General features: G+C 34.6%; 4 protein-coding genes across 5 annotated transcripts; 3 read left to right on the forward strand and 1 right to left on the reverse strand.

The window, feature by feature from the left end:
* Window positions 1-1,288: 1,288 nt before the first annotated feature.
* Window positions 1,289-4,338, forward strand: LOC112519591 (upstream activation factor subunit UAF30-like). Its single transcript, XM_025127790.1, has 2 exons — window positions 1,289-1,728; window positions 3,916-4,338. The coding sequence occupies exons 1-2, from the start codon at window positions 1,327-1,329 to the stop codon at window positions 4,039-4,041; spliced, it is 528 nt and encodes a 175-aa protein (XP_024983558.1). The 5' UTR covers window positions 1,289-1,326; the 3' UTR covers window positions 4,042-4,338.
* A 544-nt stretch (window positions 4,339-4,882) lies between these two features.
* Window positions 4,883-9,287, reverse strand: LOC112519325. Its single transcript, XM_025127377.1, has 7 exons — window positions 9,093-9,287; window positions 8,311-8,483; window positions 8,183-8,235; window positions 6,731-6,845; window positions 6,527-6,649; window positions 5,521-5,686; window positions 4,883-5,259 (listed from the first exon to the last, which is right to left on the reverse strand). Exons 1-7 carry the CDS (start codon window positions 9,270-9,272, stop codon window positions 5,074-5,076), a joined length of 996 nt encoding a protein of 331 aa, XP_024983145.1. The 5' UTR covers window positions 9,273-9,287; the 3' UTR covers window positions 4,883-5,073.
* A 1,647-nt stretch (window positions 9,288-10,934) lies between these two features.
* Window positions 10,935-13,572, forward strand: LOC112518843 (glycine-rich protein A3-like). The gene is made up of 3 exons (XM_025126606.1): window positions 10,935-11,020; window positions 12,353-12,677; window positions 13,126-13,572. The coding sequence occupies exons 2-3, from the start codon at window positions 12,389-12,391 to the stop codon at window positions 13,425-13,427; spliced, it is 591 nt and encodes a 196-aa protein (XP_024982374.1). The 5' UTR covers window positions 10,935-11,020; window positions 12,353-12,388; the 3' UTR covers window positions 13,428-13,572.
* Window positions 13,573-18,734: 5,162 nt separating this feature from the next.
* LOC112520460 (glycine-rich protein A3-like) lies at window positions 18,735-23,138 on the forward strand. Of its 2 annotated transcripts, none has more exons than XM_025128861.1 (3): window positions 18,735-18,843; window positions 21,441-21,785; window positions 22,691-23,138. In XM_025128861.1, exons 2-3 carry the CDS (start codon window positions 21,473-21,475, stop codon window positions 22,927-22,929), a joined length of 552 nt encoding a protein of 183 aa, XP_024984629.1. In that variant the 5' UTR covers window positions 18,735-18,843; window positions 21,441-21,472; the 3' UTR covers window positions 22,930-23,138. The 2 variants fall into 2 exon arrangements, with proteins under 2 accessions (XP_024984629.1, XP_024984630.1); XM_025128862.1 differs by having other exon boundaries at window positions 18,735-18,839.
* Window positions 23,139-23,692: the final 554 nt, after the last annotated feature.

Consider the following 23,692-nt stretch of genomic DNA (forward strand, 5'->3'; position numbering starts at 1 on the left):
TAATTAGCTTGAAAAGTGGAAAATGATCTGGTATTTCGTTCTTGTGTATTCATATATTTGTTATATGTATGAATAGTTGTTTTTATAAAGGTTTTGGTGATCCTTCACTCTGCAATGACATGAATAGGGTATCTCATAGACTTTTTAGTCTAACCCTCGTTTTTGTGATTTTAAATATATATTGCAGGAGGTACAGAAGGTAAGGGAAAGGGAAAGATGTAATGCTTTTCTTATATGCATTTTGGATGAGGAATTGCTTTTGATGAATAGTTTTGTTGATTAGTGCAATATATGTATTTTGAATTTTTGGACCTTATATTCGGTAATAGTAGATTCTTGTACTAAGGGACCTGAATGGTATATGAATATGTATTTCTTTGGTATGAAATATGTGTTACATGCAATGTGTGGGTTGGGGCGTTACAGATATTCTGATCAATCCAGAGATCATTTTGATTCCATTAGTAATGAGGATTCAACAGTTCATAAATATTCTCACCATAACTTTCATTTATATTATTTTTATTAGTATAGATCAAACGAAATTAATACAATGAACATTTTTATTTTTATTTTCTAACATTAGCATTAGGAGTGTTCATGGGTTGGGTTGAAGACATTTGAACAATCCAACCCAATGCTTGCGGTTTGAAAAAATCTTAACCCAACCCAACCCGGACCAAAGTGCAACCCAACCCAACCCGTACGGGTTGGTCGGGTTGATACTTTGGTACATTAAAATATTCTTCTAACCTAGAATATGTTATTTCTCTACTCATAATTTCTTTTTAATCATCAACCATTTGATACAATTTATCCATACTTCTTACGTATATCACATTCAGTTAATTTTCTCAATTTACATATATATGTTCACAGTTACTGAACATATATACGAATAAGTTATATAAATATATGAATAGATTAAAAATATGTGTATATAAAGAACATACATGATAGTGTAATTGTCTAATGTACATATTAATACAAATTCAACAATCATATTAAATCCAAAAAATAAAAAGATATCGGGTTCATTGGGTTGAGTTGAGTTCAAATAACAGTAATCCAATATCAACTCAATATCTACGGTTTGACAAATTTAACAACTTGATTAAATATCAGGTTACTTCAGATTAAGTTATTTCGTGTTAGGTTAGATTAATCAAGTTGATCGGAATAGTCGGATTTTTGATCGCCCCTGCTTAGCATTGTCACTTTTCTTTTATATTTTCAGAATCCATCTCTTTTTTGTTGTTGCCACGTGTCGCTAACAGAGTAACCCTATGTGACCCCTCGTTAGAGTAGCACCCCTCCTGCCATTTCATGGTTCTTTCAGGTCGTCTTTCCTTGCTATATTTCCGTCGCCAACACACAAAACTCGAATCATCCACTGCGATAATCGTTCCAATGGCGTCCGCTGCTAGGGTTTTCAACGGCTGCAGATCTCTATGTGCTGCAGCCAAGTCCGCCACTCCCAAAACCACGGCCACCGCTGCTACTACCACCACTGCTGCAAAGAAGAAGAGTACCGTCAAAAAATCAGCGGAGAAACCAGCGAAGAAACTGAAGCAGCCTTCCACGGAGAGAATCGTGAAACCTGTTGGCATTCTTAAGCCTAGTCCAATTTCTCCAGCCCTAGGTGACTTCCTCGGTGGTGTCTCTGAGTCCCCTCGAACCGAAGCCGTGAAGAAGATTTGGGAGTACATCAAGCTCCATGAGCTTCAGGCAAGTTATTAATTATCATCATTTTCGTATTTCATCTTTCATTTAGTTTGGTAATATAGGTTTTGCCCCAATTAATTTTTTGTATCTACCAATACTTGCTAGTTTTTGCTCTTTGTGGTTATTAAGAGACATTTACATGATATTGCTACATATCCTGACCGTAAACATATAAATTAGGGGTTCAAAATGTGTTATGGCTTGTGTCTGATAATGCAATTTCATCGAGATGAACTCGCTGAAACTAGAGTAGATTAGTTAGTCTTTCAAAGCCAAGATACCCAGTTTTGAGGTTATTTTCTAGGTATTTATCTTTACTTGCTGTTAGTTTTGTGCTCTATCGATTTTATCCAACAATGATTTGATTTTTCTGGTTTTTGAATTTAATATTGTTAGGCCCTAAGGTTGTGATCCAGAGATGAAATGAAAAAATGCACCTGAAAAAAATGGGTAGGTTGTACCGTAAAATTTGATAATGCAATGCAGGACTTCTATGTCGTAAATTGGAGTGAAAACCTACTGCAAATTAGTAGGTCGTTTCAACTAGTTTGTAATTAGACAGAAGGGGCTCACCAGACGATGTTCGTTTTTGGATGAAGCAATGAGGGGCTATTTAGCTCAATGACCTTCTCTCGAAGCCGGAAAATGATTCTGCAGTGTATTTTCAAGTTTTTTCAGGGACATGTTGTTTTACATCAGGAGCAGGGTGTTTGAAATCAAGAGCAGGTCAAATGAAGATCATTTAGTTAAAAGAATTAGAAAGTCATGCTCCTAAGTGAAAACTCATTTGAGGTCATTCAACCGAAGGACCCAAGTAATGAGCCTGATTAAAATGTGTTCAGCCCTACCCATATATTTCAGAAGCATCACTTTTTGAACTCAAGGGTAATAGGCTACTAAGAGCAATAGCTTTTGAAAGAATATGATGATGCATGATTCCCTTACCTCATACTTCCATCATCACTGCTTTGATCTGAAGTTACAATGTGAGCACTTGTTTTTGGGTTACCTTTGGCCTTGGAATTCTTCTGGTTAACTTGTAAGGGGGGGGGGGGGGGGGGGGGGGGGGTGAGGTAGGGTGCAATAGATGAATTGATTTGTCCTGCAATATGTATTTGTATATTATGAGGTTTATCTTGTACCTGGCATGAGCTAAGCATAGGATGCAGGTGGCTGACACTACTAGTTTCATGTTCAGCCACATAGGGCATATAGGATAAACGTTCAAGTCTACTGGTGTGCTAGGATGCTGCATACTCTAGGAAATCTATATATGCATATATATTTATACAAGTACACACACACACATATATAATGGGGGAACTAGGTCTATTTGTTTATTATGCTGGCAATATCAGTCCCGAGTCATTCTAAGTCAACTTCCCAAACCCTACTTTCGAGTGCGATATACTTGGTTGATTTAGTGTGGTTTGTTAGTCATTCTAAGTGAACTCGCTAGGTAACTAGTGTTATTGATGGGTAAATTGCATTACTATATTATAAATTGTAGCAGAAATGCGTTTGTCCCCTCATCATCGAATCTCCCTCTACACCACCAGCAAGAATAACTCAGTATTTGCAACTAGCTTTTACAATGAAAAAATAAATAAATGAATAGGAGAGAAATTGATTGATTGAAATGGATGGAGGCTATGCTCCCTAACTTTTGGATTACTAAATACATATTCCAAATTCTTTTGTTTCTTCTTGTCTGTAAATTTGATAATTTTTAGTTTGTTAATTGTCTGAATAATCTACACAGGTCAATAATTATGTATGAGACGTGTCAATAAGAAGATTGACAAATAAGAACCACAAGGGTGGTCCCTGATTGGTTTGAGATTGGCTCCAAAGGTCAAAAGTACCAGGAGGTCTCAGGTTCAAATCCAAGGAGGAATAAAAATTCTCTTGTGGTTGTGGCCACGGAGGTCCAAATGCGGTGATTCTGGGCTAACGGCAAAGCAGGTGGTCGCCCTGGGATTAGTCGGCTCGCATAGCGGGTTGGATATCCAGGTTAATTAAAAAAAAGATTGACAAATAAGTTTCAAGTGGATTCGTGTTAAAATTATAACTTTGTCTAAAAACAATTAAGCAAATCTTGATCTACTTGATCAATATAGTGGCACTCTCCCATCCTCTAACCCTCTTTTCCCATTATTTTGTTCTGAAATGTGGAAGTTTTGGCTGCAGAATCCAACGAATAAGAAAGAGATAATTTGTGATGAAAAGCTTAAGACGATATTTGACGGGAGAGACAGAGTTGGTTTTCTAGAAATTGCCAAGTTGCTAGCTCCTCATTTTGTCAAGACGTCTTGATGGCTGATTTGCCATCTAGACAGCTGCTTCTTGTCGATATTTAGCTTTCGATCTAGGAGTGCACTTTTTTGGGCTGGATGGTGATCAAAGGTGTATGAAATGGAAACAAGCTTCAACAGTCGTTCACTTCATTTTCCATGTAATTTGATGATGCTAATTGCTGCTGGCTAAGCTCAACTTAATGAATTCCATTTTCTTGCTCCTGATTGTAGTAGTAAATGGTGTAGTGATGGTGGTACATTTTCAGATGGTGAATGCTGGATTTTATTTCAACTTTCAGTAATTTTATACATCTCCAGATATGATTACGCAATCAATCGTGACCTGAAATTTATAGGTGCATATTTGATTGAACAAACGACCTGTGGAGTGGTGCCTGGTTCAGCCGAAACTGGTCAACCTCTATCAGTTTAGTTTGGTTCAACCAGCCTGGGGTTGGTCTTAACCAAAAATCTTAACCCGGAAGAAACGTAGCAAGAACCAAAAATCTTACTTGGTAAGAAGCATAGCAATAACCAATAATCTTACTCGGTAAGTGGAGTAAATTTTTACATGATAAACGCTTACCGGGTAAAAAATTGTTCACTAACAATCCATTTTTGATGACTGATAATGTTACCCAATAAGCTAAGTGAAGGCGATGACTATTGTCAGTAAGTTCTTACTCGGTAAGCATTTGGTAAACGGACCCCAAGTGAAGTATTGATGCAAAGCGGGTCTAGTCCAGCAATTAGTACTTTTAACTCGTAAAGAATTATGGGATTGTGAGTGCAACATATGCACGGAAAAAGGCCTAGACGTCATGACAAACGACCACGATGGTTTGCTCTTGAAACATGAATTTAGTATGGCGAATAATATTATAATTTTCTCTTGAAACATGTGTAAATATAGTGTATGTGTATTGGCTTCCGTTGTGCATCAACTTCAGTGATGTTAAACTAATAGTTCTGGTGGAAGATGCAGGATTTACAACTGCCAGATTTCCATGAAAAGAATCTGTACACTATAATAATTACCTATAAACACAGACTAGTTAAGCAGGTGGTGAACCCATTGCTCGACGACAGCTGGTGAGCCGTACCACGGTCTAGATTCATCATCAGAACCAACGGGCGAGTGATACACTCCCTCCAAACTAATGTTTAACGCACCCTCAAGATGAGCCGATACTTCTGGAACAACTCCATCACCCCATACATCTGCCTGCCCACACACCTGTGGAAAGAAGAACAATTGTTACAACTAAAAGGAAGGAAATCCAAGTTCTAAACCTTCAAGGGTAGCTCAACTGGTATCACTGGTTCAAGTCCCCTCAAGATCACCAAAGGGTTTGCTTGAGGTGACTTGGACCAGTGAGCCACCTAGTGGGCCACAATGTGTTAATTACACACAGGATTCCCAAAGGATTGTAACTCGCACACTGCGGCCTGCTAGGTGGCTGGCTTAATGCGAAGATAGTTCGAAATGAAGCATTACCTGTTTGTAGCCCTGACCAACAAAGCGAGTGCGAAATGTAGCACCAGTTGATGTTAAGGTGCTTGTATCACTTTCAACAGCTACATTGGGAACAGATTGCTCAAGGGCAACTGGAATACTTGTTGCAGAATCCGAGTCGTCAAAGAAACGACTGCCCTGGATGTACCTGCAAGTGACCAAAATTCGATCAAGTCTTGTATGCAATCTCAATTTTGTATCCTTCTTTGAGATGGGTATCACAAGAGATGTACAAATTCAATTCACATAGGCTAGAGAAATGTTCAATTACTAACCAAATGTCTGAAGTAACAAAATAGAAATTTGATGAACTAAAATCAGTACCCCGAAACTGAAACTATTGAAATATTTATGAAATGAACAGAGTATACTGATTGTAAGTAGGATACACACACGTATGTAGTGCACACTTATTTTCCATTAAGTGCGAAGAGCGTAAAAATATATCTACAGCATACCTCACCCTAAGTGTGCGTTTCGCAAGCAGGACAAAACAATACAGAAACTTGTTATCCCATGTTTCACGCATCATTAGAACGGGACATGGGGACAAAAGTGTGTTTTTTATAGTCCCACCAAAACAGGTGGAACAAAATAAAGGAGATGAAACAAAATTGTAAATTACTAAACTACCCATATCAAATTAAAATCCTAAAACCTTTCACAATCTTAATCAAGTCCAGTCATGTCCGCCGCATACTTCCTTGGTTCTGGTCACAATGTACAATTTCCATTGTGTCAGATAGGTAAAGATAGGACCCGCAAGAAAGGTGTAAAAAGAAAAAAAAGGGGTAAATGAGCAAAGCCTCTTTCTAATATGCTATACCATTTTCAGTGTCAAACCAGATAAACAAGTGTTCTTGTGATGCATCATGAGTCCCCTATAGTTCTTAGAACCAGTATACTCCAAATACGTGAACACATTAAGATTAAAGATGAAATAACAAGACCAGCTTGCATTTTTTCACATTTCAGTATACCACTATACCTGCCTGCGATACATACATATCTCAGTTCTGGAGTATAAACAGCTTTCCTGCAGTTCTTCTCAACATAATACAAAAGACCCCTTGTTTGATCAACAACTCCAGGCAACCCCTTTGGCGGTGGCCTAAAATTGACATAAAAAAGGAAGGACTGTTTAAAACATCTACATATTAGTCTTGAAGCGAATTTACTTAGTAATACATACTGAAGAGGAGATCCCAGAGTGAGAAGCAAGGAAACGTTAGCCTTTTTGAACTCTTCCATGTACACCCGAGCCAGCCACCCTCCTGCAGAGTGTCCAATAATCGACAGAGAACCACCTACAGTGCAAACATCTTATTGTTTTGTCAAATGTGCATGAGGGTCATGATCGAAAGGATAGTTGCACCTTTAAAAACAAGTTCCTGGTTATTTGAATCATTGTAGTTGGCTTTTTATTGCAGACAAACCATCATTCTCACGAAATTGCAAGAAAGAAAAAAAATTACCAAGTGCTATGGTTCTTTTTTGCATTTACATTTACACAATTTTTTCTATAACTCACCCCAGTCTTTGTAAACAGTACTATCCTTTGGCATTGTTCTAACTTGGAACGGAAAGACTAGTATGATGGTTTGAAAATAATTACCTCTTCGTAACCTTATTCAAAATTTATGCACAACAGAAAATAAGGTTCTGAAAGCCATGGAGAATTTAAATGTTGTCCAGTGCAACAACTCATTATGTTAGATTACGGTTTTGAATTTATGTTTTCATTTGCGTACATGATTAGTAGATGTTAGAACTTAGAAGTTAGAACCAAGAGGGAGCTCGTGTCATAAACAATAACATTACATATTTCACCAACAATCTAGTTTGCACAAAGATCCTTCATATTGGAGTTTTAGTGTTGAAAAATGCCTCTCAATTCACTCCAGATGCTTTATGAGACTTCCATGTTGCCCAACAAGTCTGAAAAATGCCTCTCAATTCACTCCAGATGCTTTATGAGACCTCCATGTTGCCCAACAAGTCACATTGAACGAACGAAAAGCTACAATACATTTGAAGCTAAATCACTGCAACTTCTAAACTTGCACACTCAAGTCAGCATGACTTCTATGTGACTTCTCAAGTCGGTTGCAAGTGTGGAACTGAGCGAGATGTTGTGCGACCTACCAGGTCGCTTGCAAGTCGCTTTTGACTAGTGACCAGTTTTTAGTGCCAAATTAGAGATCTAATGATGACAACTCAATGTAGATATTCTTCCTTTGTCCATACTAACACCATTTACTCTTCTTCTTCATTGTAGATTTGTAGTGCATTAAATACACATTTAATCTTGTGCTAACATTGTTATTTGGCTCCTTCACCCGTGGTTTTTCCGGTTTTGGGTTTTCCACGTAAATCTCGGTGTATATTTCTCTCCTTACTCACTTTTGATGCATTATATATTGTTTGCCATGTTTGAATTATGGCAGATTATATGCATGGTTAGAATACAACCATTTCCGCTTTTTGTTCACATCTGGGTTTAGGAGCACTAGTTGTTATTGGTAATTGGATTGGTAGTTTGGTTCGATTTAGAGCATGTGTTGCAACTCAAGTGTGATCACTAGTGTGCCCGTTTACAGTTAGTAATCCCTTCAATCAAAGTTAGTTAACAGAAATTACAAACCTTGAGATTGTTTCAAAGCTTCATTGACAGCCTCATCAACCCGAATTAAATACCTGACCACAGTACATTTAGCTTTAGTTGACAACTCATCAAACAATAGAGCCAGGAAACATGTAAAACCAACATACCAATCAAGAACAGGGCGAGGTTGGAGCGTTCCTCGCCAGTAATTAGGGTCAACCAATCCAGCGGCATTCCTCAGCCAGTCAATTCTAGAAACATTGGCCACCACACTTGAAACACCATAACCTTGTAAGGTCAAAGCTAATTTCTCATAATCACCCGTATTATTCCCTAAACCCTGTCATCACTTGAGATTAGATTAATACAGATTACAATTTTAACCCATTAAGCGTTTTTGAAATAGTAGAACAACCACTCTACTACTTTAATCCCTCAAAATCCATCAGAGGTTTGGAGCATTTGAGTTAAAAAGCGTCAAAACCAAATTCTTTACTCACTATTATCAGTAAAACATTTATTTTCCAGTAATCTTAGCTAGAATTTTTTTTCTTTTAGCTCGAAAACCTGTTACATACCTCTTTCGTCGTTCCGATGTTAGATGTCTCATACTAATTGCAACCAATCCATTGCCAACAAATTTTCAAACTAAAGTTGCCTGTTTGATTCGCATCCTTGCATATTAAGATGGTATCAGTTTGATTCACATATGCCCTAGCTGCCAATGTTGAAAGATCTAACTAACCTACACTTGTAATAACTATATGTAGCGTTAATCATTGCAATTTTATGGCAAGGAGAGAACAACACCAACTTTGAGAATGTTGGATCGATTCCTATTCCTAATCACAAAATGACAATGAAGTCAATTGCACAGAAGTTCCTTCAATTCTTCCAAACAAAAAACCCCAAAACTGCACAAATTTACAGAGATAGAGAGAGAATTTACAGGAAGAATGACAGCAGGACGATGAATGACCGAAGACGATGATAATGAAGTAGAAGAAGAATCCGGCTGAGCGACGGCAGAGCAGGTGCAGGAGAACCGCCGTGAAGTGGAAAGTTGTAGTGTATGCTTTACCGGTGGTGATGGGAGTGGCAGGGGTTTGAAAGACGGAGCCAACGCCATATCTTTCCCCTTTCCTGTTCTGTGGTTACATGGCGTGCACCACGGCAGTTATACCTTTTTGGATGATTTTTCAGAAATTGCACTTACACCCCTTTAATTTTCAGTAAATTTTATTTCCCCCCTAATCAAAATACACGAGAGAAAAGCCTACAAAGAGATCAACTTTCTTATTCCAAAAGGGAAAATACGGAGGAACGATCAAATCTAAATCATTTAATTTGTATAAATCGTGTAAATTATTTTTATTCGTTGATTTCATTGTTTAATTTTATAAAACTTTTTCATGAAATTGTTTTATATAATATTTTTTTTATGAAACTGTTTCATATATGGTTATGAAATTGTTTCATATAATACTTAATTAAATTTTAATGAAACTGTTCATGTATTTTTCTAAAATAAAAATAATGAAGATGATAATATCTATAATTAACACTCTATATAATAAAAATGATTAATCAACCTCTCATCTATACTATATTATAAGGCATTTGATAAAAACTCTTAAAAACCATTTTTTATGCATGAAGTATTGTATATTGATGCATATTACTTAAAATTCAAAATTACAAGTAAACTATGCATAAGTACAACTCATTAAAACTCCATGTTTGAATTCGTGTAACTAACTGGGGATAAATATAATCAAACAGAGGATAAACATCTCATGTTAAAATATAAAAAATCTAAAATATAATTAGGATAATTATCGAGTTCTAACAGAATCATTATTTTTAATAAAATTTTGTTGTTAAGCCAAAAATAAATTACTTCACTATTTGACCTAAATTAAATTATAATAAAAAAATGAATTAAATGAATTATATCGATATATTTTTTATAAAATTTATGATGTCTTCAAATTTATTTTTATTCAAAAGTAAAAACATTATCTTTCTCAAAACTATATAAATCGTATTATATTAACAAAAACAAAAAATAAAACGAAACATTAAAATGAATATGTATCTCGCTGCATTGCACGGGTACCTTCTAGTAATTACAAAAAAATGAGCAAAATAAAAAATTATGATTGGTTGAATAATGTTTGTACGGTTTGTACAAATAACGTAGTTTGCAAGTAAACCCCCTCTATGTATATAATCACTTATAATATTAATGTCCATTAGATTTTTTTAGATTATTTTATTACTTGATGACATTGACTAGTTTTATATATTATAATGATATATTTAGGGGGTTGATATCCCCACCAACCCCCCTCCCCCTCGCCATCGCCTACATCACTTTTCACCCCCTTCTCTTCACACCAACCCTCACTCTCACAACTTTTTCTCACTTTCATCCTCATATACTCACTCCCTACACAATCTCACCCCCCACCCCTCACATGTTCTCACTTTCATCCTCATATACTCATTCCCTACACAATCTCACCCCCCTCACATGCACCCATAGAAGGGATGGGGTTAGAAAAACCCTATATTTAACAGGTTTTATAATATCTATGAATTTATTTGTTTTAAAAAATTATATGAAAATTCAATAATTTAAAAGTGATGGTAAAAGAAATAAAAACAAAAAATTCAACCAGTCTCACGATTGAAGCATGATCCAATAGAATAGAAGAAACGCGTGGGGGTTTCCAAGTAAACGCGTCGTTGCACGACGTGTCGACTGCAACTCGTCTATATATAATCCCATCATCCTGTGCTTATCTGATATTGTCATAACACAGGCTGCTCGACCTTCAAACCACCACCAATTTCAACAAATCAAACCATCTGGTAAGTGGTTTCAATTTGCTTTCTCTTCCTCTCTTTTTGATTGATGAATGGTGCCGATCAGAGATTAATTTACTGTTCTGATCTGTGTAAATTGATGATCCAATGCGTTGATGTTTGTATTGTATTTGAGTTTTTTAGGATTATGTGATCACTCGAAGTTTGAGCACTTTCTGTTTCTATATTACAGCATAAGTGCATTTCTGGAGTTCTGGATCGTGGATGGCATGTGGATTTATTTATTTGTGTTTATATTGTGATGGTACTCAATTACATGAGTTAGTAGTTGTCTTAGATCCCTAATTTTGTATCTGAAACCCCTGTTTTATTAAAATCTGAATCTGAAACTTGAAATTGGGTAAGAAATCACGATTTCTATATTCATAAATCATGCTATTGTGTAGGCAAACTGTATTTTTTTGGGGGGAATAAACGATCTCGGATTTGAAGTAAACTAGGGTTAGATTATTTGATGTGTTAAAAAGGATATATTGTTATAGCGTTGGCTTGCCTTTTTTTGGTTCATGAACTGATTAGGCTTGCTTCTTTCTTGGTTTTCCTATCTGAGTTTGGTGAAGGGTATTCCAAGTTTTACCTATAATTTTGTTCACCATATTATAAGCCTTTATCTTTAATGGCAAAGGGGAAAGGGTTTCAAACTAGGGACCTGAATCTAAGCACTTGATAAATAGTTTGTGCAAGTATATCATCTCGGAACCAATTGTGCTATGCCCCAGGGGAAGTAAAAAGAATAGGTATTGAAGGTGAAAAACACTTTTGAGGCCCTACTATATTAATGCATCACGTTTTTTGTTTGGCCTACTATTCATATAGGTGATTACACAAATCCCTTGTTCCATAACTTAAAAGGATAGCGGAATCATGTTGAACCCCTTGCCTTTTGAAAGCTGGGCCAACTTTCCATTTGGATAGTTCCAATTTATTGATCTCATTTTCTGTGAGTTGAATTATTCTGGTGTTTCTATTTGTGGGATTTGTCTGCATTTCTGACTTTCTCTCTGTCACACTTTTCGTAAGTCGTTTCATGGAAGCAGCCGCTTTACTCTTTAATGGGTAGATGTCAAGTCTACTTGCATATTACCCTCTCTAAACCTCACCTCCAAGTTTGATTTGGTTTGGTTTGGTTTTTAAGTGGACTGTAGTTTTGAGAAGCTTTCTGAAGATAAATTTGTATGATTGCTGATGTATTTGTGGATCTTAACGCCAATGGTTAATGACATATTCACACTGATGTAGTCCAAGAAAAATTGATGGTCATATTTCATTTTCGATAACAAATAGCATGTGGCTCAAAACATTCAATTTTGGTTGCAGGTTATTATTGTGAAAGGAATAATAAATTGAAACAACATGAGTGGAGAGGAACATCATAACAATCAGGACAAAGGTTTGTTATCTAATATCGCTGGAATGGCTGCTGGAGCTGCACATCATGGTGGGGGGTACCCTCCTCAAGGAGGATACCCTCCCCAGGGAGCATACCCTCCTCAAGGTTACCCCCCACCTGGAGGATACCCACCAGCAGCATATCCTCCCGCTGGTGGTGGTTACCCCCCGCAAGGTTATCCTCCACAAGGAACCCAACATGGATATCCACCAGCTGGCTATCCTGGTCAGTCAGCTCCTCATAGTTCAGGAGGTAAGTTTGTCTCAACATCATAAATAACATTTTTCATTAGTTTTTACATTCCATTATCATGCTATTTTACTTGTTAAATACATCATGATGTTCAACTGGAAATTGGAGGCCTAAAGTAAATAAAATCCGCTGTCCCATAAAAAGGGCCCCCTTTTAAAATTACAAGGAATCCAAAGACAATTGATTCAGATCTTACCTTTGATTATTACAGATTAACAAAACCCAATCTTTAAAAAGCAATGGTAGTTTAGAGAATATTTTGAACTTTGATTCTTTTTAACTTTTTTGGGATGGAAAAGAGTATTGATTAGCCCCATTTGAAAAAGCTTTGGTCTAAAACTAAAGTAGTGCTGCTTTTAGTGGTGAAAGATGCATGCTTTTTATCTTGTATTCTAATCTTTTCAACTTGGTGATCATCATCATCATCATAATGTTTATGTTTGATCAGGGCATGGGCATGGACCTGGGATGGGAACTATGCTAGCTGGAGGTGCAGCTGCTGCTGCAGCCGCGTACGGAGCTCACCAACTAGCAGGGCATGGGGGGCATGGGGGGCATGGGAGCCATGGGGGTCATAATTTAGCACATGGAGCCCAGAACATGATGGGCGGCATGGGACATTTCAGTGGCGGGAAGCACGGAAAGCATGGTGGTGGGAAATTCAAGCAAGGTAAGCATGGAAAGGGCGGGAAGCATGGCAAATTCGGAAAACATAAGGGCAAAATGTCTGGGTTCAAGAAATGGAAGTAAATGTTGGTGTATATATTACATGTATGATATATGTTTCCTAAAACCAAGTTTCTTGGCTTACTTTATCGAGGGATTTTTATGTTGAGTTTGAGATATTATTGTAGTAATAAATGAAAGGATAGGCCATGCTATCATTTATGTCTAATTATGTCGACGAAGTTAACAGTTGCAACCTACATGGGGCCACGTACATATGCTCTTCCTTCGTTTATAAGAAACATATATTATGAAACTTTAATCAAAATATCTATTTTGATATTTAGGGGGTGTTTGGGAATTGGGATCGCTAATAAGAACAATTTAATTGACTTATTCTGATGTGATACCGGTAATAAGCACTTTTGAGTGTTTGGATAAACAACTTATACGGTGCCAAACCGGTAATAAGAAGTTTTTAAATAAGTTAAATTCTTCTGACTTATAATAAGTTAAGTGTTTTTGTAGAAAAACATAAGTTTTTCCAAATAAGCAATCCCAAACGCCCTTATATTCTTCAAAACAAATATCTTTTCTTACTATAAATTTTTTAAAACAAAAAAAAGTATGGGATATAATGAAATTCTTTATATTTGAAGAACTACCCAAAAATGATTACTTAGAGACGAGAATTGATTTTTTTTATAATTTTTACCAATAAGAATTTTTGAAATTAAATATTTAGGAGATATAAATAATACTTTATGAATTATTTTAAATATTTTAATAATATAATTCATATCATAATCTTCAAAGAAACCGTTGGAGATCAACATAATTTCTTTTTGAAGATTTTGACTTTTAGTTTTCTATTTTAAAGATTTGTTGGAGATGCTCTTATATATTTTATGTTGTGTTCTCAAAACTTTTTTTACAAAGAAAAAGCAAGGGAGAGAGAGAGAGAGATAACTCGTGCTTTTCCAAGGATATAAACGATGCAAGTTGAACTCGCGTCGAGTGTTTTTTAAGCTTTGACCTAATCCATCTCAAGTAGTAGCTCACGCAATATTTCATCTTGTTTACATGCTTATTCAGTTCTGTTCAATTTCTTTTCAAAAACACAGATAACAAAAAATTCTTTTCTTTTAAAATATGAGAACACATATCTCTTTTAGCTGATCTACAATTTTTTTGATCGATAAAATGTCATTAGAATCAACTTTGTCGATTAACCGAGTTTCTACGATTGATTGGTGCAATCACACATAGGCATGTTGGGCGTGAAAGAGTTTGGATTTGAGATCTTGATTTGAATCTAATTCACAATTGGTTTTATTTGTATTTTTCATTGATAAAACTTTGTCAAATCATAATATAAAGCGTATATTTTTAGCATCTAAATAAAATCAAATCTTTTTTAATATTTACGTATTTTTGGCTTTTTTACACATTTATATTAGATTTAAATCCACAACTTTTTTACTCAGATGAAATTTATCCAACACATGAACCATCAAAGCATAACTTGTTTTATGTGAAACTCGATGGAAGTACAAGAAACAAAACAACTCTCAGAAAGTACAAAATAGATACTATTTAATTTATTGTAAATATTAGAATTAATATTAAACAATAACATGTATCTATATTGTATTATAAAACATTTGATTAAAACTTTTAAAACCCATTTTTTATACATAAAGTATTGTTTATTGATGCATATTACTTAAACTTCAAGATTACAAGTAATTTTTCATAAATGCAACTTATTGAAACTTCATTTTTAAATTCGTGTTATTAACTGCAAATAAACATAATCAAATACAAGATAAACATTTATTTTAAATATAGAAAATCTAAATTATGATTAAGATAATAATTGAGTTCTAACAAAATGTTTAATTATTATCTTTATAAACAATTATATTATTAAACAAAAAATAAATTACTATGTTATTAAATCTAAATTAATGTGTAATAAAAAATTGAATTAAATAAGTTACAACAAAAAACCGAGAATTATTCAAATTTTTATGCTATCTTCAAATTTATATTTTATATTATCGTTTTCTCAAAATCACATAAAATCATATTATATCGATAGAGATNATCGATTTAATTTTTTTAAAATTTTATGTTATCTTTAAATTTATTTTTCATTAATAATATTTTTTAAAAACCACATAAAATCGTATTATATTAAAAGAGAAAAATAAAAACTAATTAAAATTAAAATTTATCTCAATGAAAGAGTATCGTTATAATAATTATTAACTAGTTGTGTACCCGCGCAATGCGGCGTGAGCCATGAATTTTAACGATTTTGAAGTTCCACTTGTTTTATAAGATAAGATTTAACGATGATATAGGTTACACTTGGTTTTTACATATTAATACAATCTGAATAAATAAGAGTTATGGTTCCAATTACAGATTATCGATGAAAAAAGTTGTATAACAGTTTAAAATCCAATATATTTAAAATCCAACATATTTAAGCGACTCCACAAATGTATTCGATTTACACCAAGAGCAAAGAACCAAGAAACTTGAGTTTTAAGATAAACACTCAAAACCAATAAAGAAAACTACAAATTTGACAGATCATAAGCAATGAAAAGACAAAAAAAGATGGGTTTTAGAATGAAATTTCGACTGCTTACCTTCTTTCTTGTCCAGAAACTCAGATTAAGGTTGAATTAATACATGTATGTATGTATATATATATATATATATATCAAAAAAACCCAAAAACATATTAACTCAAAACATATTATACAGTACAATTTGGATAGCCTAACCCCAAAATATATAGTATATATATATATATATAAATAAATAACTATAAAAGTATAAATCGTAAATATTAAAAATATTTTTTCACAGTATATATAATAATATAATAATATAATTAAGTAAAAAATTATTCAATATTGAACTCATTTCGAAGGTATTAACGAGATGATTATAATGGTGTAACTTGTTAAAATAAAAATGTATTTTTTAAACATGTTTTAATTGATATACGATTATGTATGTTAATTTGATAAATGTTTAAAATGAAACATTTAAAAGTAAAGGACGTAAAGTAAATTAATTAATTAATTATAGGGGTATCAAATGTAAATTTTGAATTATAATTTTAAAAAAATCGGTTGTGAAAGAGTGAGTGTAGGTGAGGAGAGGAGGGGGTGAAAAAGTGAAAAAAATGAAAAAGTAAGTATAAAGGGTATTTTGATCATTTAGGGTGCGTTTGGTATGCAGACTACATGGGACAGGACGGGACAAAAAAAATAGTCTCATGTTTGACATGCCATGGATAAAAAAAACATGGGACAAGGTAGGACTATTTTTAATTTTAGTAGTACAAATCTTGATATTTTTTGTTCCACCAAAAAAAGTGGAACAACATGGGACTAAAGTTAAAATGCCAATATTTTGATTGATTTGTTGTCATTTTACAATCATTATATGATATAAAATAACATTGAACAACATTTAGGGGTAATATGATCATTTTAATAGTTTTGTTCTGTGCTGTCCTAGTCATACCAAACATAGGACAGACAATTAGTCTTGTCCTGTCTCATCCAGTCTGCGTACCAAACATTACCTTAAAATTTTAAGACTTTAAGACTTTTATTAAATTTACTTAATAAGATAATATAAATTAGCATAAATATGAATTCAAATCATATAAAATGCTTAAAAGTGGGTACAAGTTTCTCGGGTTTTTCAAAGAAACTACAACATTTTATTTTGATAAACTTTCTATATAAATTTAAGAGTAAATTATTGTTTTAGTCCATCAACTTTGTTTAATTACAAAAACCCTGTCGTTATATGAGTTTTGCTTTGGTTTTAGTCCTTGACCTAAACAATTGCCCATCCCCTCCCGTTAAGTGAGGTCATGTGCAAAGCATATCAGGCCAATTTAGACGTTTTACCTTTCCCAATATCAAACGTCCAAAACGACAATAATCAATTAATCATACATTAATCCTATTTATGTTTGATTGTTTTCCAAAGGTAACACAAATACATACATTTGTATACTGGTGTATAAAAAACCGTTAACCCGCGAAACTCGTCCAATCCAACCCGCTAACAACCCAATTAAATCCAACCCGTCTAACCGTCAAACTGCTCACCCGCCAATTAAGAGGGTTGAAATTGGCTCAACCCGCCGCTAATATATATTTTTTATAAAATTATATATATATATATATATATATTAATAAAATAATGTTTAATTTTATATAATTTTTATTGATATTATATTTTGTTTCATTTTAGCTAAACGTATAGGTTACTAAAAGAGATTCACGATCAATAGAATAATGACAAATAATCTAATTAATAAGGAAAATTATTGAATTTTTTTTGCAGCAACAACAAATTGATATGTTGGAGAAATGAATGATACTGATAGATATTTGATCGACGAATTTATCAATCTATGACGCTTTTAAAGAGTTACATTAGAAAAATGTCTTATCTAAAAGAGTTACAATATGTTTATATAATGATTTTGGACGTCTTAACAAATTATATGATGTTTTTAAAATTAGGTGTCGTATTAGTTCTTTTATGCAACACGACTTGAAAAAGTGTCATATAAACATAAGTGTCCTATAAATGGATGAGTTTACAGGACACTTTTCAAAATGTTTCTATACAATAACTAATACGACATTTTATTTAAAGATCATTCTAAAACACTTGTTGAAACATCAAAAAACGTTCTATAAATCTATTGTAATCTTTTTAGACAGCAGACTTTATAGTATGGTTCATATGGTCCATAAACTTAAGTTTTACGAATTATTTCATTGGTCAAATTATGTAATTACAAACTATTAACCCACCAACCCAACCCAACTTGCCTCAACCCGCAAGGGTTCGATTGGGTTATACTTTTGAATGAGTTGAGTTAGGTTGAGATTTTTCCAAACCGCTATAATTGAGTTGAATTATAAAATTGTTGTAAAACCGCCCAATCTAACCCGCGTACACCCCTATATTTGTAGAGTAAATTAATGGAAGATGAAGAGTTAAAGAAAGGAAAAAATTAATGGAAGAAAATGGAAAATGGAAAATGGACATAATTGCCCTCCAATTTAATATAGCAGGTGGATAACTGTTTGGTTTAGGAACCAAATCCGTGACAAAGTGCAAATCACAAGGTCTTTTATGTAGTAATTAAAGTTTAGGGACCAAAACCATGATATTTGACATACCACAGAGACCAAAAATGAAACTTACTAAATTTACGCATATCCTTTAAAAGGGAGACGCGTCTAAGCAACGCGTGCATAGAATACGTGATGCTTTTCCCATGCGTCATTTGATGCATATAAAGACGCTATCTCCCGTTTCTCTCTCCCCCTTATTAATCTCTTTTTGAACGTTGAAGGACCAGAGAGGTTTTCTCTGTTGTTGAATTCAATTTCAAGATTCTGCGCAACTCCGGATCCGTTGTTCTTCTCAATTTTTGTCGGTTATCATCCTCCCTGTTTCTCTCTTTTTAAATTTCATATGATCATCACAGTATTTTGCATGTTGATTTTACTGTAAATAATCATAATAATATGCGTTTTAGTTCATGAAATCAAAATACCTATCACCTGCTGTGGTGATTGTTATGCGTAGACGTGATTCGCTTCTTGAATATCTAGGGTTTTGATCTATGTATGTTTGTTCTTGAAGATTGATCGATTGTGTTAACTAGTTGATCGAAGATCTACGTTGGTGCATTAATGCGTACTTTACTTTTGGTATTTGTTTTTAAATCCTGTTGCTTATAAGGATCATAGACCATCGGATTGCTTAGGTTGTAGCGATTGATTAGCGTGAAATCCCCTGTTAGATTTCAGCGGATGCAATAAATTGGATTGTTTTGAGGAGGAACTTTTTTTTTTAACATAAAAGTATTCTCTCCTAAAAGAGCGATATAGTCCATTAGAGTGGTTAGAAACTTAGAATATTAATCAAATTTGTTGAGGTCACCATTATAATTTTTTTATAAGCCTACTTGATCATCATCTATCCGTCTTTAAAATAAATACGACAATTTTCTTTTGGACGTTTCAAAACGAAAAAATCTGTATCCTTTTTTGGTGAGGTTTCAATCAAAATTAACTTTTTCCATCATAATTACCATAAATCACTAATTTAGGTCCAAAAAATTCTTCATTTTGTCCTTTTTGGTAAAATTGATTTAGGTTTGTGAGATTCTTTATTTAGTCCTGATTTCGGTGAATATTTAGTATTTGACTTTGGTTAAGGTATGTGTTAGTTCAAACCAGGGGCAGACCTAAATTTTCTTTTTTCAAGCGGTCGCACTATTAATAGAAAGTTTTCATAATATCATGATCGATTAGTTGGTTTGTTGCTAATCCTTCGGTAAGGAAGGTCATTTGACATTTCTTCCTACTGCCTTCATTTTTTCACAAAAGTATTAGAAACCTAAATTTGAAAGGTGAAAAACTGGCTATTCTCTCTAAAAAAGGGAGTTGAACCCTCAACCTCTCAAAGGGCAAGCATTAATCCGGAGATTTAGACCATCTCAGCCATTTCCGATTTCTGTTATAAGTTTGATTGAAACATTTCAGGGCACCTCTCAAAGCTAAGCAAGTGCACCTTTGAGGCCCCTAATTCTTTTCCATTGTGACGAGACGGTTGAGCAGTAACCCGTGCACCCTACCCTCTTAGTAGGTCCCCCCCTGGATCAAACGTTACATTTATTTTGATGCAGGGGTATATTACAAGTCTCTTTAGATTTAAATGCTAGAAAGTATGAGGTATCTGTTCTTATTACTCTCTCGTTCCCACGTCCAAAATTTTTTATTGATATTTTAGCTTTTTCAACTCTTGATGTTTTACATTGTACTCTACCTTATTGACTCTTCCTGTACAACTAGAATAATTAAAAAAAATTGAAGTTCAAAATAGAAGGGAGTAAATGGTTTGTAATCAAGTCGCAACTTTTCAGATATTGTGACCCGAATCCAGAATTAGATAATTATAGAATAAAAAGATATGTGTCGTGAAACATACACATTGGGTGCTTGCTGCCAGAAGTTTGTGTAGTGGTTGTTTCCATATTTTCTACAAAATCTTTTTGGTCAAAACTGGACCATAAGGTTAGGCCAACAAGATTACTTTTATATTAGTGAAAAGAAAATTATGTTGAAATATGCGAATAGAACACAAACCATTAGGGTTGGAGGGATCTACTCAGCACCAAAAACAGCAGCTGTCAACTAAATACTACATGAACCAGAAACAAGCATTCACACACTCAACCCCGGGTAAATACCAACAACCATGGTCAGAACTCCACAACAACTTAGAGCCACCAACTAACTAGATTAGAACACCCAAATCACAATAACTCAAGATAATAGTTTGGAAAAGATAGCACAGCAAAGAATGCAGGAATGGGTCTCTGTAATAATGTATGTGGGTGTGCATATATTTATGGCCATATGAATCCTCTCCAATTCCTTTTAATGATCGAGTAGAAAATCCAAGTGCAGGAATTATTAATATACACACGCACGCACGCTCGTTAGTAAGCACAGATGTTGCTCCTTAAAAAAGCAAATGACTGAAAAAGTCCTTACTCCAAATACAGGAAAACTGTTTCATTTTGATGACTCAGCTTTACATTTTAGGTGTATAAACTATTGGGTTATGTATGACAGAACAGCTTATCTCTCCAATGTTTTAGACATCTGTAAGATTTAAGTTGCTGGCAGAACCTTTCATTTTGTAAAGACGAAGGATTGGAGGAATTCTGAATCTAACTCAACAGTTGTAACTATGTGTAATCGGAGAGTTTGTAACATCTGATTTCTTGGAGAGTAACAAACAATTGATGAAAGTTCCTTTGTTGCGATTACAAGATGGTGCCTTTTTGCAAATTTTGGTGTAGAAAATGTCTCGTATCTTTCTGGGACTGGAGTAGGTTGCAAATTTCATTAATCTCCCTAATCTTCCTGAAATGATTTCTTATAGATATGAAGTGTCAGAATGACTATCTAATAATTCTGTATCGCACTTCTATAATCATGTTTTATATATCCACTGCAGTTTCTGTCAAGAAGATATCAAGTTGAAGTAAAATGGGTGGTGGGGAAGATGGACAAAATGATAAAGACAAGGGACTGTTCTCCCATCTTGCTGGATATGCTGCTGGTGCTGGACACAATCCTCCACAACATGGACCATACCCTCCTTATGGGTCTCACGGTTATCCTTACCCTCCTCCTGGAGGTTACCCCCCAAGTGGTTATCCTCCCCCAGGTGGATATCCACCACAGGCTTATCCTCCCCCAGGTGGTTATCCACCGGCTGGTTATCCTCCTCATTCAGGCTATCCCCCAGCAGGCTATCCGCCAGCAGGCTATCCTGGTCCATCAGCTCCGTATCATTCAGGTTCGTTTCTGGAGAATTTTGTATATTTTGTCACAGCCATATTTGTTTATTAATTTTAATTACCTTCTCCATACCATAAACATTGAAACTTTTTACTAAGTTCAGCTTAATAGATGTTTGAAAAACTAGCCGATAGGCTATCTCTTGGCTCATAAGCTAGTTGTTAGCCGGAAAGCTAGCCGTTGGTTGATAAGCTAGTTGTGCTTATTAACTAGCTAATAAACGAGTTATGTTCAATAAAAACGAGCTGATAACATAAAATGACAAAATTGAAAAGTTAATTGGAGAAATACAAGGGGCATAATTAGAAAAAATGAAAAAAAGAAAACTTCGGAACTTATTGAAACGCTACTTGAAGCTTTTTTAAAAAGCTAGCTTATGGCTAACCAAATGAAGCTTTTTCAATAAGCTCAAAAAATAAGATAGCTTATGGTGGACGAACATAGCCTTGGTCAAATATCTAGAACTACCATTTGATCATGTAAAATACATGGATCTTGTGGACTATAGCAATTACCATCAATAATTTGTGATGATGAAAATTAAGTATTTATCAAATCAAAGAGGTTCTATAGGGGGCCCCCTCAGCCACCCCTATGCGTGTGTAGCATGTTTCAAATAACCTATTATATATATACTAACTTAACAATCTTGTCGTTTAATACACAAGGGCACCCAAAGTCAAATACTGCTGTTCCACGATAAATAAAACATTTTTTTGGGGGGATGATTCCATGTTAAAGTTACCAATTTGCCCATTATAATCTTACAACTAGATCGATGGTATTGTTGGGTTCCCAAGATTCTTCTTATTTGCCTTCAGTAAAAAGATTATTTAGATATCAGACACACAGTAAAACATGAAAAGAAATGCCAAATTTGGTCTCACTATAAATTTCCTTCAGGGCATGGAAGACCTGGCATGGGAACAATGCTAGCTGGTGGTGCGGCTGCTGCGGCTGCTGTATACGGGGCCCACCATCTTTCTCATGGGCATGGCGGTTACGGACACTTTGGTGGTCACCATGGTAAGTTCAAACATGGAAAGTTTAAGCATGGAAAGTTCGGCAACCGATGGAAGCACGGGATGTTTGGTGGCAGGCACAAGGGGTTTTTCGGAGGAAAGCACAAAATGTGGAAATGATTCCTGTACGCACTCTTTCACTATCCTTACCTCTATAGAACCGTGCTTCTTAGTTTATTTCTATGATCTTTACCGTGTTTGCTTTTGCCATAAAATTTGTAGTTTCTTCCATCGTCTTTCATGTCATGTATATATTTCCCCAAAGAGTTCATCACTTGAGAGATCTTTAATGGTTTGTTGATTTGTTAATATAATGTTGTTCTTGACAAGTCTTTGTCCATTTCCCTCTCTTTTAACTTAGAAGCAGATGAAGTATTAATAGATAAGTAATTAAGAGAGCTTTATTTTTCCAACTCGAAGAAGAGTCTTTGATCTAGACCCGTAACATGACAGATCCCGAACCTTAAGGTTGTCACTAGATGTATCCTCGACACTTCAAAATCGGTGTATGAGTACACGATTTATATCGTGTGTGGTACTACCAAGAGTAACATTACTATTAGAATCCTAGGCACTAACGAAAATGATAGACCAAATCAAACCAAACGAGTCCAGTAAATCCCACTGGGAGATGGAGTCTCAGAGGTGGGGTGTAAGTAGACGTGTTTATTTTATGAAGAATAAAGAATAATAGCATATTAGCAAAAGCATTCAATCCCACATGCATGTTCATGTGGCTTTCACCTAATACACCTCATGGCTCATGCCTTGTTAAAGTAATAACTCTACAGAATCAGATTCAAAGCTATTTAGGGACCATTCTTTCTGTTTTAAATGATGCTTGGTTTCATCATATTTATGTATACCACCCACAACACACGCT

The sequence above is a fragment of the Cynara cardunculus genome (assembly GCF_001531365.2).
Source record: "Cynara cardunculus var. scolymus isolate 2C chromosome LG 10, CcrdV1, whole genome shotgun sequence".
NCBI classification, from domain to species: Eukaryota; Viridiplantae; Streptophyta; class Magnoliopsida; order Asterales; family Asteraceae; genus Cynara; species Cynara cardunculus.

Bases quoted from the DNA above. Each gene is read 5' to 3' on its own strand.
- LOC112520460 (XM_025128861.1), top strand. From the start codon at position 21,473: ATGGGTGGTGGGGAAGATGGACAAAATGATAAAGACAAGGGACTGTTC. The intron at 21,786-22,690 runs GTTCGTTTCTGG...AATTTCCTTCAG, and splicing joins ATCAGCTCCGTATCATTCAG to GGCATGGAAGACCTGGCATG.
- LOC112519325 (XM_025127377.1), bottom strand. From the start codon at position 9,272: ATGGCGTTGGCTCCGTCTTTCAAACCCCTGCCACTCCCATCACCACCG. The intron at 6,650-6,730 runs GTATGTATTACT...TGTCAATTTTAG, and splicing joins ACTCTGGGATCTCCTCTTCA to GCCACCGCCAAAGGGGTTGC. The intron at 5,260-5,520 runs GTAATGCTTCAT...TTCTTTCCACAG, and splicing joins TTGGTCAGGGCTACAAACAG to GTGTGTGGGCAGGCAGATGT.
- LOC112518843 (XM_025126606.1), top strand. From the start codon at position 12,389: ATGAGTGGAGAGGAACATCATAACAATCAGGACAAAGGTTTGTTATCT. The intron at 12,678-13,125 runs GTAAGTTTGTCT...ATGTTTGATCAG, and splicing joins AGCTCCTCATAGTTCAGGAG to GGCATGGGCATGGACCTGGG.
- LOC112519591 (XM_025127790.1), top strand. From the start codon at position 1,327: ATGGTTCTTTCAGGTCGTCTTTCCTTGCTATATTTCCGTCGCCAACAC. The intron at 1,729-3,915 runs GCAAGTTATTAA...TTTTGGCTGCAG, and splicing joins TCAAGCTCCATGAGCTTCAG to AATCCAACGAATAAGAAAGA.